At 54.3% G+C, this 14602-nt stretch overlaps 1 protein-coding gene across 1 annotated transcript; it reads right to left on the bottom strand.

Moving 5' to 3' along the window:
- Positions 1-352: 352 nt before the first annotated feature.
- LOC122369636 (transcription factor HES-2-like) lies at positions 353-13833 on the bottom strand. Its single transcript, XM_043344534.1, has 3 exons — positions 13589-13833; positions 6694-6884; positions 353-1468 (listed from the first exon to the last, which is right to left on the bottom strand). Exons 1-3 carry the CDS (start codon positions 13673-13675, stop codon positions 1006-1008), a joined length of 741 nt encoding a protein of 246 aa, XP_043200469.1. The 5' UTR covers positions 13676-13833; the 3' UTR covers positions 353-1005.
- Positions 13834-14602: the final 769 nt, after the last annotated feature.

Below are 14602 nucleotides of genomic sequence, written 5' to 3'. Positions count from 1 at the left end.
GAGTTATTACAGAAACTAGTCGGCATTTGATCTCTTGCACTTCTGCTGCTCACCTAAGGCTGATATTCTAAGTATCGACCATGTGACCTCAGTGCTGTATTCCTAGTATTATAGAAACTCATTTACATCACAGACCGAAGCGCAGTTGAAAGCACCCACAGTGACACGTGCCGACACCAGCCGTCCTTTGAAGCTCGCCCGGCGTTTGCTCGGCCCGTGACGTCACTGCACGCCTGACCAGCTCTTCTGCCGGCGGGCGCGCCTCGCCACAGGAGGGGCGTTTGATCTGACACACCAATCTATGGTCGAACGCCAGTGGCGCTTTGTACCGTGTGTTCAAACAGCGCCGTTAGCTGAACTCGAGTGTATTTTCCACCGATGTTCCACTGTGACCCGACTCGGCAGCCATCTGGATATCACGCTACAATGAAAGACCGGCCAACCCGAGCTCACCGGGGCACCGCGGCAGACGGAGACTCGGGCGCCACACTGGAATTCTCTAAAGATTGGAGCCCTGCGCGAGGGAGTGCGGCGAGCCGCCCAGCACTGCTCTTTCTACGCGAACCTCCCCTAAACCAGGCTACGTTGCTACCCAAATATAGTGACTACGACCAAACAACAACGTGCTACCCCGTATACAAGCGTTCACGTGACTACGGTCAGATCGGTAGGCAGGTCACACGTTAAAGACGAGATTCAGAACTCGCGTGTTCTCTTGATGGCAACACTGTTTGCGAGCGAATCATGCAAATGGGAAGACATTTGATTTGTTGTTGAGACGCTTCAGCGCCTGAACACTCATGTCTCTATTTTGAGCACACACTAAGCTAATCGCGACCCATGGCGCACACAGACACACACTTACAGCCTTAACCTGTCTCAAACGCACACACAAACGCCCAAAACGGTGAGATCATGTCTCGCCAACAGCCGACGCCGTTTCACCCGAACTCCGACAGGCCGCGCTCGCGTTGGCCCGTCAGATGTCGCGTCGATCGCGCACAATCACCAGGGCCTCCAGGAGTTGGGATCGGCAGCGGCCGCCGCCTTGCTGACGACCGGGCGGAACGCCGAGGCCGACGCGGACTTGGAGAGGTTGATGGGCCCGTCGGACGGCCCGGCTGGCTCCTCCTGGTCACTACCACTCGACGAGGAGCTCGTATCAGCAGCGGCGGCAGCAGCAGCGGCAGGTGGGGGGACGGGCGGCCGCGGCGGCGGAGCGGCGAGCGGTCCGACCAGGGGCGGAGCCAGTGGAGCAGGTACGGGAGGCAGCACGCGCAGCGGCGCCGCCAGCGGGGCCATCGTCGGCCCGGCCACCAGCCGGTCCAGGTGTGAGTTGAGACGGTGCAGGACGGCCGGGTCAGTCTCCTGGCTCGACTGCAGGTAGTCATTGATGACAGCGCGCGCCGACATGTAGCCCTGGTGAAACATCTTGACCTCCGTGTAGGGGTCCGGACGCCGACTCGACCTGAGGAGAGACGAGACAAAGTAAGGAGGCGAACAGCAAACAGAGGAGATTGCTGGACAGATGACGGGCTAGCCAATGTAATTCGAGCTGGATCACGATAAGCAAATAGGAATCCCAATGGGTCACATCTGAATCGACCAACATTCGAAACAAGCATCATGGTGTCAACTGTCAAGGACATTTTGGTCTTTTCAGGACGTGGGCGCTCCCACATCAGAGCCTCTGACGCAACATCACGAAACAGTCTCGAGTGTCGTCAGTTCACCGTGATGTTATCTAAAATGACTGGGCTGGTGACAGCGAAAATTGTGTCGCGAAATATGAAAAGCGGTGGAAATGAAGTGAAAACTACTGACGACTGGAAGTGGGTTAGTTGTTGGTTTGCCTGTGCACGCATCTGATTCGACTGGTCTTAGGTCTACTGGGATATTCATACGCAAGTGGGGAATCCGGAACCCTAAACAACGGCGCAGATCGTGCCCTGCAAGGAAATGAGCCGACGCCTTCCGCTGCTGGCAATGAATTCTCGACATTCGTATCAAAATTGCTTAAAATGTTGGGCATAACATGTGTGTACTTCTTAGAATCCGATCCGTGGCGTATGTGAGCTCTATTCTCCGGGTGCACGGGTTTTTTCGGTTCATTTCATGACAAGGAGCACGCAACATGCCGGCTCATATTTTGGGATATTTTTCAAGGAACTTTCAGAAACTTACACGGCGGAAAATCAAAGCCGAATGTGACCAAATGACCGTAAATCAATCACGGTGTCGCCTGATCTGATGATCGATTCAGATATCTTTTGACAGGTGTGATGGCGAAAATCATACGGAGACACCAGTCAAGAAGGCCAAGGGGACAAGTCGAGTTTCTGATCAGAGTGTTTCCGCCGTTACCTCAGAAGCCAACAAAGGAAATCGAGGCATCTAGATGAATTTCGCATGAAAGCACGCGATATGAGCAATGAGCATGTATATTAAAATTACCGGTATAGTACACCAGTCCCGCGCGAAAACTTAAACAAAAATAACTACCAAAAAACAACACGTGGGTATAGCGCGTAACCCAGAAGCTTTCAAATCCACTGTAGCACGCCACATAATTTAGTCGTTGAACGTTTAACATTCAAACGATTCACCCGCCCGTTCTCACGAGTAAGCTATGCGGCACGGAAGGCACGGTAGAAGCCATAGGGGTCATTATCACGTGGTTTCTGCCGGAGGTTTCGCCTCAAGAGGCACGCTGCAGTAGCTGACTTTACGGGCTGAATGATAATGTGCATTTACTGCACAAAACTGCAGGCTCTAATCGGGGTAATGAAACGTCGGCGGAATCCGCAGGGCATGTGCCGAGATTCGGACGATTCGAGCCGCAACTTTGGGGCAGCAGCAGGCCCAGGGGCCGGTGCAATATTTATGGTACACCTTCGGGGACATGGCGATTTACGACAGGCAAGCAGAGCGAAAATATGGGTGGTCAGGAGCCGGTGTGTTGCAGCGAAAAACGCCAGAATCGCTGCAAATAACGACCCAGAAGAGAGGCGCGCGGAGCACCCTGCGCGCTGCCCCGCGCGCTACCAGCAGCTCTCCCCAGTAGGGGCGCCTGAAGGCTCTAAAGAAAGGCCCCCTGTCCGCGCTCGGGTGTCTGGCGCCGCACGATCCCATGCAGGTGATCGCTGCTGTCATGTCGGCAAGGACATTTCAGCAGTCTGCAGACGCTCCTGCGCCGTCAGCCACCGTTCCCATGGATCCCAACCGACAGCGGGCGACATTTTTTTCCGGCACCGTTGTCGAACAAACTCCTAAATAACTTTGGCTCCAGCTGTGTGTTTAAAAACCGCACACCGCATAACTGGATCCCTGTGAACGGGCGGCATCGGTGTTGATCAGTGCTGCCGTCAGTAGAGCATTTTTACGCAGGGATACTGTGGATCAATTGCAGAACACTGGCCGAACAGGAGACAATGCGCTACCCTGGGCCGGCCCGCACCGCGCGGTGGGCTCTGTTCCCCGTTCGAGCGATATTGCTCAACACGGGACGGTGGGACTGACGGGGATTTCTTGGAGTCTTCGCGTTCCATTAATACCTGTTATCAATGAAGCCATTGTGCCTAAGTACAAAGAAATCGCTGAAGGTCATAAAAGAAAAGGGAAATCGGCACATTACGTAGATTTTGAGTTAAACTAAATGAAGAATTTCTTTCACAATTTCTCCATAGAAATGGCCAGCAAAACGAGGTTATGGCTCATGTTTCTGCCGGCGCAGGCGCTGTATCTTCCCAAAATACTTCCACCATTTTCCCGAAAATGAGAAAAATGAACTCTTAAAATGAATCCAAGTAAGCGTGAAAGGATTTCACCGATATTTCACGTTACGATGTGATTCTTACAGCTATTCAGGAAGACTCCAAAATCCATCAAATTTCCGTTTCTAGGAAAGCCAGAAACGTCTCCATTTCCCGTCATGAGCCTGCACAACTTGTGAACCCTGCTTATCTCCTTTCCCCTATCATAACGCCGCCCCTGGCCTGCCACCGCTCCTGCTGACACCGGCTATCGCGCTGAACGGGCGTGGGTTTTTGCGCTAATCTCATTAGCGGCAGTGCGGAGTCGTGATGCCCGTATCTGCGACCAATTAGGCCCGGGCCGTGGTAGCGCTCTCACCGGGGACTGGCCGGGTCGTCCGGTTAGCCGCCGACACCACGTGGATGGGAAGAGAACGAAAGGCCACAACGGATTCCGGAAACTGAACCGGTAGTCTTACAGGGAATCACATCGGGAAATTACCAAATGTTTAAAATCAGCGACCATCGGCGGTTTTCAAATGATATGTGTCTTTGAGAATACCTACTCATCGTTATCACTGAATGCGCATTGCGCCGATCCATGGCATCTGCTAGGTATTTAAATTAATGCCCACCTCATTTGCAAAGATAATCAATAAAAATGAATCCCCTCCCGATCAGTCCGGCGATGTGGGCGGCGATGGACGGGCCGGGCGGTGCCATTTCCCGTTCCCACGAGCGAGCTCGGTGTCTCTTCACGCTCTGCCGCCCCGCCCACCGGTGGTATCTGGCTGTTAGTGACCGACTGTCACATCGCAAACTGTCACAGTGGCGGACTGTCACATCGCAGACTGTCATGATGACAGTCACAGGGCGGATCGCGTTCGGTGACAGTAGCCGCCCGTACTGAACATTTCGCTCCCAGTGATGTCCGCTTCAGCATGGTCTGACTTGTGTTAAACGTGCTTAGCGTCAATACCATACTACTGCTCGTCTATACGATCAACCGATCACGCGGTGCGTTAGACTGTGCGTTAGACTGTATTTTTTGCACCCTCTCTCGGCGACTTTAGTTTAAATGGCGACGATGCCTCGACTGTGACTTTCCTTCCAACAGTGCTCTGTGTCTCTGTTAGACTGCAATCCATGGCCGTGTCCCTCTAGATTCCACTCATTGTTTCGTTCTCATCCGCTCCACCAGTGTGCAGTGTGAAACTGCACATAGTCAGTTGATGTAGTAGGGTGACGCCCCGTTGTCAGCACTCAGCTATGCACCGCAAAATGGGCGTTGACACATTCCCATCGGCAGTGGATAAAGACCGCGGTTCCCGCATTGCTTCAGTGAATGACTGAAAGGTTTGGATTTTAAAATTAAATAATTATCAAATACAAGTGCGAAGTTTTTTTACGAATGCAATCATCACTCAGACCCAAGTCGACGACGACGTCTATTTCTATATCAGTCCAGAGGCGGTGAGGCGGTCCTCCCAGCAGGAGCCCGCCTCATAGAACCCAGCCCTGGGGACCTGCCACATGGGTCCAGCCGGGCTGCTCTATGTTCAGGGACGGAAGCCACTCAAACGTCCGACGGCCCCACTAATCTGCTCATCTGCCGGCGGGTTCTCCTCAGGGCGCCATTCACAGGCTTCAGTCCTGCCCACCCTCGGCCGTGCGTCCTATCTGAATTTTCCGGTCCTCTTCTCGCTTGCTCTTCCCAGCTCTCGGACCTTTGTCATCTTTCGCAGATCTCTGTGTCGTGGCCCCCGGCCTGCTCTCAATCCTCCTCCCTCTGGCCTCTGCCCCTGGCTACCAAGACCTCTGCCCCCATGCCCTAGGTCTCAGGACCATTTGACTGTACACGCGCCGCCGCCGGGCCCGCGTGGTCCGGCGGTCCCGCCGTCCGGTGGCCTCGCCACCTCGCCATGGGAACGGGCGCTCTCGTCCACTGGAATGCCGCCGGGCGTTCCCACACGTAGCGACGGACCGGCGGCGCTGACGCCTGATGACGGTTGCGTCGGGGTGATGACACCGGTGACCGGCGCGTCATCACCTCGGCGTCACGTCAACGCGCCGGCGCGGCGGTCACGTGACACGTCACGGGTGGTATGGGACTGTGATGGCGCTCACCCAGGGCGGGTGTGGGACCGTGGGTTCACGCCAGGCGTGGGACCGTGGGTTCACGCCAACGGCTACAGTGGGAACGGGCGGAAGGGAGCGTGACCGGCCGTTGGTAACAGCCCGTGCGTGAGGACAGAGGATACGCGTTCGTCGGCGGTTGGAGAAGACGACTGTTATTTGTAAGTTGTCTTGATTCGACCGTCAAGCCGTTCAAAATCGGCTGCACTTTGAAAAGGAGAGATGAGGACCAGCTATTTTGAAATCAGTCAGGTTATACCGAAATATGTCACCCAAAAAATATCAGTATCTAGTATCTACCTCATGGAATGGTTTACCCTACAACCGGTGATACCCAAGATTGCTGCTTCAGACAAATGTCCAGTAGCGACAAGTCAAATGGCATGTCTCTTCGTCACCTGCATTGTTTAAGAACATTGAGTTCTGAGGCTGCGGGGACTACTAATCAGCGTCCAGCGCTCTCCAAATAAACATGACCCAACAACCTTGAGATAAATATTCTGAAAAGATACTACACTATTCCTACGAACAGGTGGCCGAATTGACCTCCACTTGCACTGCGCGGCCGTTGGTAAAACGTGGGAAACCGCCGGCAACCGCAGTACATTTCCCTGCAGAGATCAGCCAACCATGCAACAACTTCACTTCCAGCCCAACACCGCGTCACTCCCGCTGAGAATAACAAACCCGGCGACCCACACGTTTGTTCCACAGCACCACCGATAGTACCCGTGTAAGCCCAATCTGGCACGCGCGCGCCGTGGGAAACCGCCCCACCCAGCACCGTCCCGGACTTCCGACTTACATCAGTTGCTTGTGAATGTGCTTCACGGCCAGCTCCAGCACTTCCGCCTTGTCCATGCGCGAGACGAGATCGTCGTCCCTGGGCGCGCGTGGTCCCGGGCCGCTCAGCTGACCCGAGATCAGGTCACGGATCTCCTCAATGCAGAGGTTCATCCGGGCGCGCCGCTTGCGCTCCATCAGCGGCTTCATCAGCTGTGGAAGGAGAGACGGGACAAGTTAGAGATCGAGTCTTAGTGGAATGTCACTTGACAGTGCTGGTGGAGAATTGATAGTGTTCAATGTGTCCACGATATAATTAATCGAACGCCAGTAAAATCGAAGTATTTCCATCGTAAGGGTATGTGTTGTAATTATGTGAACGCTTAAAATGTTAACACCGGCATGTGAAGGCCAGGAATCAACATTATTGTTAGAAATCATGCTCAAAAACCGCAAACGATATTCAATGCAATATTCAACGACGCAGCAATTTGCTGCAAAACTGAACAGAAAAAGCAGCCCTGCCAAGGGAGCCCGCTGTAGTGGTGACGATTTTCATGCATATAGCTCAAAGTTTGCAAACTTCAAGGAGAAAATTCAGTTCCTTTATGTAATGTGCAGGTTCGAGTGGGCCTGCCAGCGTGGTAAATTATAAAACATCCCAACGTAGACCACAGCCTACATACAGCTACCGATGAGAAAACCACCTGGCGCAGTCCTCCGTCCATGAAAACGACCATGCTACTAAAACCAACCTTGCGCATTTTATGTTAACTGCAGATACCACGAAAAAGAAAAAGACTTTAAGTAGCAAAGAGACATGGTCCCGCAGTGACCACCGGGTTGTTCTCATGCTGCAGCTCAGCCTGACATCCACCACCGACCACCGAGCAATGGTGAGACTATGGATTAGGCATGCGGCCCTCGGCAATTAAAAATCAATCACCGTTAGTGCGCCATCACGTGGCACCTCGCTGCTGCAGACCCAGTCGTCCTGTTCTCCGTCTCCTGCGCACGCCAGAGCGGCGTGCAAAACAGCCAGCCGTGAAATAAGCAAACGCGCCCCGGCGGCGCCACACTGAGGGGTCAAGTGAGATAGCATGCCACCGGCCGAAAACAAACACTTGACGCGCCGACAGCGGCGGATGGCCGCCACTGCTCCGCCGGATGTGACCCCGACCCCTCCCCCAGGGGTCGGAAAGGGATCAAAGTGCGCCGCGCGCCGGGTCAACCGGGGCGCCAATGTGGACGGCGGCCGGCGGTTGATGGGTACCTTTTTAACAGCATAAGCTAGCGGAAACGTGTAGCGCGCTGACGATTTTGCTGATGCTTGATACGGACCACCCACAAATGCAAACTCTACTCCTATCAACACATAATCCCACGTGTGCCTTTCCAGCAACGCGGTGCAGTGTGCACGTTTCGCTGATATCCGTTCCGAGTTTGTCGCTACGCTCTGACAACTCACGATCGAATGCGTCATCAAATCATGTCGATCGCACCAAACACTGCTTCCGCTGATGGCTGTCGAACAGACGAACCCGGCGCACGCCAGGTACGGTTCATTTTGATTACCGCGTCTGCCTCTCGCCGAGGCGCCGACGCGTTTTTGATTACACCCGTACTTCTCCAGAAGCTATAATCATATTGCTTTTTGCGCCCAAACGGTCGCGGCTGGGCTCCAATATAAACACGGACCCCATTAGCCGGCCGGGTCGCGCCCCCCTGGGGACGGCTCCGCCCCTTTCAGCGCGGGGACCTTGGGAGACCATTGGGGTTCAGGGTCAGAGCTGTGGGTGTTCAATGGGGGACTTTTTAGGCATCTCGTGGCAAGTTAGTACTTCGTGGCTTTTTTACAAATGTATGTAACAATGTAACATGGACTAACATGTAACATGTAACATGGACTGACATGCTATACACTTCTGTAAAACATCGAATTCAAACGTTCCAATACATCAAATTCATCAAATTCAAACATAAAATTATCACATTAAATTCACCCATGAACTGTCTTGCCAACCATCGTCAGGCAAAGTTCAATGCGCAACGAACTGCGCTCTATCGGCTGGCTCACAGAAGTGACGCCGAAACTGATGATTTCCGGCCACATCAGCCGTGACGTGACACCATCTGAGTGATGTGGACCCACCGCAGGCGGCAGCCGGGCCACCGGAGGCGAACATACCGCGTGTATACAGACGGCCCGGATCGCAGGAGCGGTCACGCGTGAACACATAAATACCGAGAGAGTCGGCCGGACGGGACAGGACGGACAGACTGAACAGACAGACGAACAGACAAACGGCCAGACAGACGGACACACAGACACAGTGACAGGACAGACAGGACAGGACACAGGACAGATATAACGAGACGGGATTGAAAACGGAGAGCCCAGCCAACGACATTAGCAATGTGCTTTTCATGCGCTGCTTGGGACCAGGTGCATCTAACTCACTTCTTATCCAGAGAACTATTCATGTTTCAAGGGACCTGAGTTCCCTTGGATCTCATGGGAAGCGTGATTTCGAAGCCACTGCGCACAGAATGTTTGTGGATGATGTTTATGTGGCGCAACTCATGAGGGCTACAAATTATATACTGCTCAAGTCACGGAGGGTGAGCTTTTCAAATGTCGCAAGTAGAAAGTCCTATAGAAAAATTATCGACAAAGATGCCTCCTTGTTGGATATTGTTCAATTTCGGTAAAATATGCTAGCTACTTGTGAGCAGAACACGATCATATAAATTGTTTAGCCCCACTCTCAGACACGGTGTTTTTCTGCTGGTCTGTTGCGTCTTTCATGGTGCGATGAAGTGCCGTCGGTGAACCATAAGAAGCCAGCGATGCGGCACAATCGGCCCAATCAGCGACAGGCGAGCTCCAGGGTGAGGCCACCCCAAACTTTCGTCATCAGAGCTGATACGGGATCTCGACACGGCAATTAATTAATGGGCTCACCCGCATCTAACTCTGTCGTAAGCTTAGAGGGGACTGACAGCGCAGTATCAATGCCGCATCTAAATAAAGTGACAATAAAACAAGTGTACTTTGTTATCAACAATAGTAAACAAGTGTTCGTAGTTGGCACCGAAAGCCGTTTTTATGTTGGGAACCATGTATTCGAACACAGCTATGCATTGCTGCTAATTGTTGGATGGCCCGGCATGAAACACCCGTTAGAATAAATATAACTCATCTAAATTATTGTCTGTTCCACACAAATAAGGAGTTTATGATTTTATCACTAAAAAGTCACAGGTTATAAAATTATCAGATTTCGCACTTACGGTATACAAAATTGCCATGTTTGGCATTTCTTCTATCTCGAACGGTCGTCTAGGGCAAGCCGTTCGAATGGTCACGCTCGTGTTTGAAATCGAAGACAGATGCAATAGTCACATTCATAAGCAATACAATAGGTTAAGAGCACTCTCTAATCACCAACTGTAAGTACGCCCATAAACCGCGTGGAATAACGGACTTATCCTTCACACACGTTCTGTCCCAATTTTATCTGGATACCATGCCACTAGCCGCCTTTTTCGCGCAGAGCTCAAGATTAGTGACTTTCTCTCAGTCCACGGTTACTGCAGAATTAACCCATTTCCATACACTCTCTGTCCACCCAGAGATCCTGAATATGCGTGCGATCCATTCGCAACGCGTACCAACCGGCCTGTCGGGCGCGCACAATGACAAAAACGCGAACACCAGTCCGCTATACACGGTCCTCATGCAATCCCATTCTCCAATCCGGATAATACCTGCATGGTGCATAGAATTCTCACGGTCGCCGATCGTCCGGCGAATGCGCAAGTACGTTCGCTGGTCCGTCGCCGATTTTTCGCACGAGTCTCTCGGCGGGGTATTGCGGCGTCCAATGAACGGCGCAGAGCGGAGAACAGGACTGGTCTGGCGTTAATCCCTCTGCCAGCGCCGCGCTGCACGCCACAGCGACACAGACAGGCCGCCTGCACGTGAATGCGTGACCACATTTCAATCGCGCTGGCTGTCTGTTCTCAGGCGGTCGTCGTAAGTCACAGCGAGCCACCCTCGAGCGAAGGAGCGAGCCAGAGGCAGCGTGCAACAGATCAGAGGCGGGCTAGAGATCATAGGCCGGCAAGCGGCAAGAGACGAGCAAGCGCCAGAGGCAGCGAGTAAGAGGTTAGAGGCGAGCGAACAGCCAGAAACGGCGAGCAGATCAGGGGTGGCGAGGGAGCGATCTGAGGGTGGCGAGGGAGAAATCAGAAGTCGGGGAGCAAGCGATCAGAGGCTGGCGAGCGGTCAGATAAGAAGGTGGCGAGCGAGAGATACCTAAGGAGTTGGAAGGGAGAGATAAGAGGGCGGCTAGGGCAGCGGGAGGTAACAGAGGGAGGTGGCGAGCGATCCTCGGTCGAAAGGGTGGCTAGAGGCGGCTAACAAGAAACCAGAGGCGAGCGAACGGCCAGAGGCGAGCTAGAGATCAGGGGTGGCGAGCCAAAGCCACCCTCGAGCGAAAGGGCAAACTGGGGACACCGGACAACTCCACAGGGATCAGCGGTGGCGATGACAATGAGCGAATGGGGTGGCGATAGAGCGACTGTGAAAGGCGTAGAGCTGACGAGAGCGACCACGGGCGGTCTCTCCGGGCAGGGCGGATGAGAGACGGATATGCAGCGGTGTGTCAGCGCGATGTTTGAACGTCACGCGGGAACAGCGTCACGGCGTGATCCGCTTTGCAGCGGCGTCACGGCCGGGCGTTACCGGTTGTGCGTCACGGTGGGATTTGGGGCGCGGAGTGTCATCGGAAACGTCGCCACTCCCGCGTGAACATGACACATGACCCGCAGGACACCCACGACACGGAACACGGCAAAGCCGACACCCGGGAGGTCGGCGTGTGAACGAGAAGTGTCGGGTCACTGACAGATCGAAGAGGACCTGTCGGATCAGGGGTGGGCGCACAGGACACCTGACCCCGCCGTCTCCCGCTCCCCGGCTAATCCACCGTCGCGGGGAGAGGATCGTCTCCCACGGGTCTCCCGGCTCCGCGGACCGCCGCCAGTCGGATTCGAATCGGTCGGGATCCCCCAGCTGTCGAACAAGTGCGGCGGGGAAGGAAGCGGGAGAGGCGGAGAAGGCGAGCCGCCCGCCGCACTGCGGAGAGATTCCCACGGTCCCAGTCGGCCTGGTTCGTGTGACTCAGGGAATTGTGCACACGTGTGTGGGAGACCGGGGCCAGAGCAGCACCAGCTGAGAAAACACGTGACCCACCAGAGAAAACACGTGACCGGCGACAAAGGTGACAAGGCGGCGACAAAGGCGCGCTCGGAGCGGCTGGGAATTGGTCAGAGCCGGAAAATGGCTGATAGACCGCGAGACGGCTCCGTCTGAGGGGACTCGTATACAGCAGGTTGAGTGGAAAGGTCTTGAAAACGGAGATGTGTTCCACGAAATCCCATATGAAAAATTCAAAAAGGGATTGCAACGAACTGGCCAGCACACTTCTCACAGAAACAAATTAAAAGAAAAACTATAAAAAATAATGTCCCAGAGAACTCGGATATCTAGGTGACACGGAGACTGATCAAATGAGCCAGTGTTCCCGACAACCCTAATCCACGAGTGTATAGCACACCGCTGCAGGCCGGCAGTCCCTCGTGCAATGCTATTAGACGTGATCATCTAAACAGAGTCCTGACAAGCGGCGATGGAGTGGGACAAACAAAACTGACATGATCACTTCGCTCATATTCTAAGCATGACAAAGCATGGCATTATGGCCTGTTTAGACGACTTACTGATCCATGAGAATTTGGAGGCTATAGATTTCGGCTATCCCTCGGTACACATTGCCGGTCAAAGTGGCAGTCTCTCGAAATGCGCGTTTCCGGAAGTGACAAACAATCGATGAAAACGAGTTATGAGTCACTTATTAAGCTGTTGGCATGCCGCTAGCTACTCGACATAAGCAGAATCACTAGCTAAATAAAACACTGCAGTAAACAAAGCAGGTAGTTCGTTCCCTGAGGTCAGAATCCTGTGCTTTTCAAACAGCTTGGCAGCTTTCAGTTGGGATTATCACTGAAACTCCGCATTTACCATCATAAGCCCACGAATCACAAGGCGTATACCGCCGGTCATTAGCATATCTAAGCACCCCGATCAACGATATGATGGCTATGTAAGCAGTTACAGTGCCAAATACAGGGCGGCAACAGCTAAAGCGCCACATCAAAAGCCGTCCCGACGACCCGCGCCTTTCCGTCGCCACGGGGATCGGACGGCAAGACGTGGTGGATGTCGGCGTCACAGACAAACGTCACGTCACGTCACCGCCGCATCACCCGCGGAAAATGGAAGCAACCAGTGGTCAGGTGGATGGATCAGTCGGCAAAACTCAGAGGACGGCATGGTCTGATGAGTGGAGCGCGTGAACCTCAAAGATGCATTCACTTTAGCGCCATGTCTGATAGATAAGTCACATAGTTATCAACAACCAAAGGCCAAGGGAGAATGATAAGTGCACAACAAAAGTGACCACCTTCCTTCATTAAAGCATGAAGTGAAAACACCCGAAAGTTTCTAACTAAGCGACCTTTTCGTCCACATTCTGCGGTGCTGCCATCGCTTCACATTTCGGGTAATTGGTTTTGAGTGGAGTCTTACCTTAGAACTGACACAAAGAGGCGCTAAACAGGACATTACAATGAAATTCACCAAAGTGAATCAGATAAATCTGGGATAAGTTGCTAAGAGGTTTCATCTCAAAATATCGATATCCCTGGTGGACGATTCGGTAGGACCACAAAAGCACAATCCGTTATTTTCACCCCTTCACATTCAGCCAAGAAGCCAGATAGTCACGTTACTTACAAATCGGCAGCCAGGCATGCACACAAAACAAGCTTCATGACACCCATCCACTCACCTTTTTGTACTCGTGCGTGCGCGACGGAGGCACGTAGCCACCCGGGCCGCACTTGGAGGAGTTGGGACTCAGCGGATCCATGTCCATGGCAGCAGTCGCGTCCTCCACACCTCGTGCTGCACTGCTCACGTGGCACCGAGGGAGACACTGGAGCTGCGCCGACCTCCCCGCCCAGCCGCGCTCTTTGTTTTGATCGTTTGATCTATTTCGCGGGTTACCGCGGCGGCGCGGCCACAGGTGAATTTGGTAGCGGCCCCGGCGTAAGCTCCGCCCCCGACAGCGTGCGTCCCAGGCGGCGGCACGGTGCACTCGAGCAGGCCTCTGATTGGCTGGCTCCGGCCGGCCGGCACCCGAGCCGAACACCAACCCCGGCGGGAAACACTGGCCAAAAAGAGAAAAAAACGACACCGGAGACGGTTCCGCGTCCAGTTTGGGTCGCCGGGGTGGTGCTCGGGTGCACGGCGCTGGCGCAGCAGGCGTTTTCCCACGCCGCCTGGCTGTGGGGCTCGCGTGAACGGCCGCCGGCGCTGGAATCCTGGGAGATGGCCGGCCGTGAGAACTGCCACATTCCCACACTCGTCGGCCACCTGTCGGCCGACGGCGCCAGATGAAACGGCCCGGGTCAAGTGGCGGCGGCGCGGGGGCAGGGCAGCAGCCACCGGCGGCGCGCCGGCACCCGTTCTCAGGCCGGCCAGGTTACGCCGCCCCCTAATGAGCGGTCATCGCCGTGATAAATTGGACAGCGCCGAGCCGCTGCCGGCGTTCACAGGGAGGCTGCGCGCCGTGTCTGACCCGGCCGGGCCCGCGGCGGTCAGAGGTGACGATCCCCAGTCGGCCCCTGTGACCCACCCCCTCCTCTATGACCCCCTCTTCCTCCTCCGTCCCCACAGACCACCCATGAGACGTCATCGGCCGATCCAAAATGGCGTCGGCTCGAATGACGAGCAGCGCTGCGCCGAGATCGTCGCGATCTGCGGTCCGATCACGCCACGACTGTCTCACGCCTGCCATCTC

The sequence above is a fragment of the Amphibalanus amphitrite genome, unplaced genomic scaffold, assembly GCF_019059575.1.
Source record: "Amphibalanus amphitrite isolate SeventyFive unplaced genomic scaffold, NRLGWU_Aamphi_draft 001057F_arrow, whole genome shotgun sequence".
Classification (NCBI taxonomy): Eukaryota; Metazoa; Arthropoda; class Thecostraca; order Balanomorpha; family Balanidae; genus Amphibalanus; species Amphibalanus amphitrite.
Note: the sequence above shows the minus strand (reverse complement) of the source record. Positions and strands in the feature narration are given on the sequence as shown.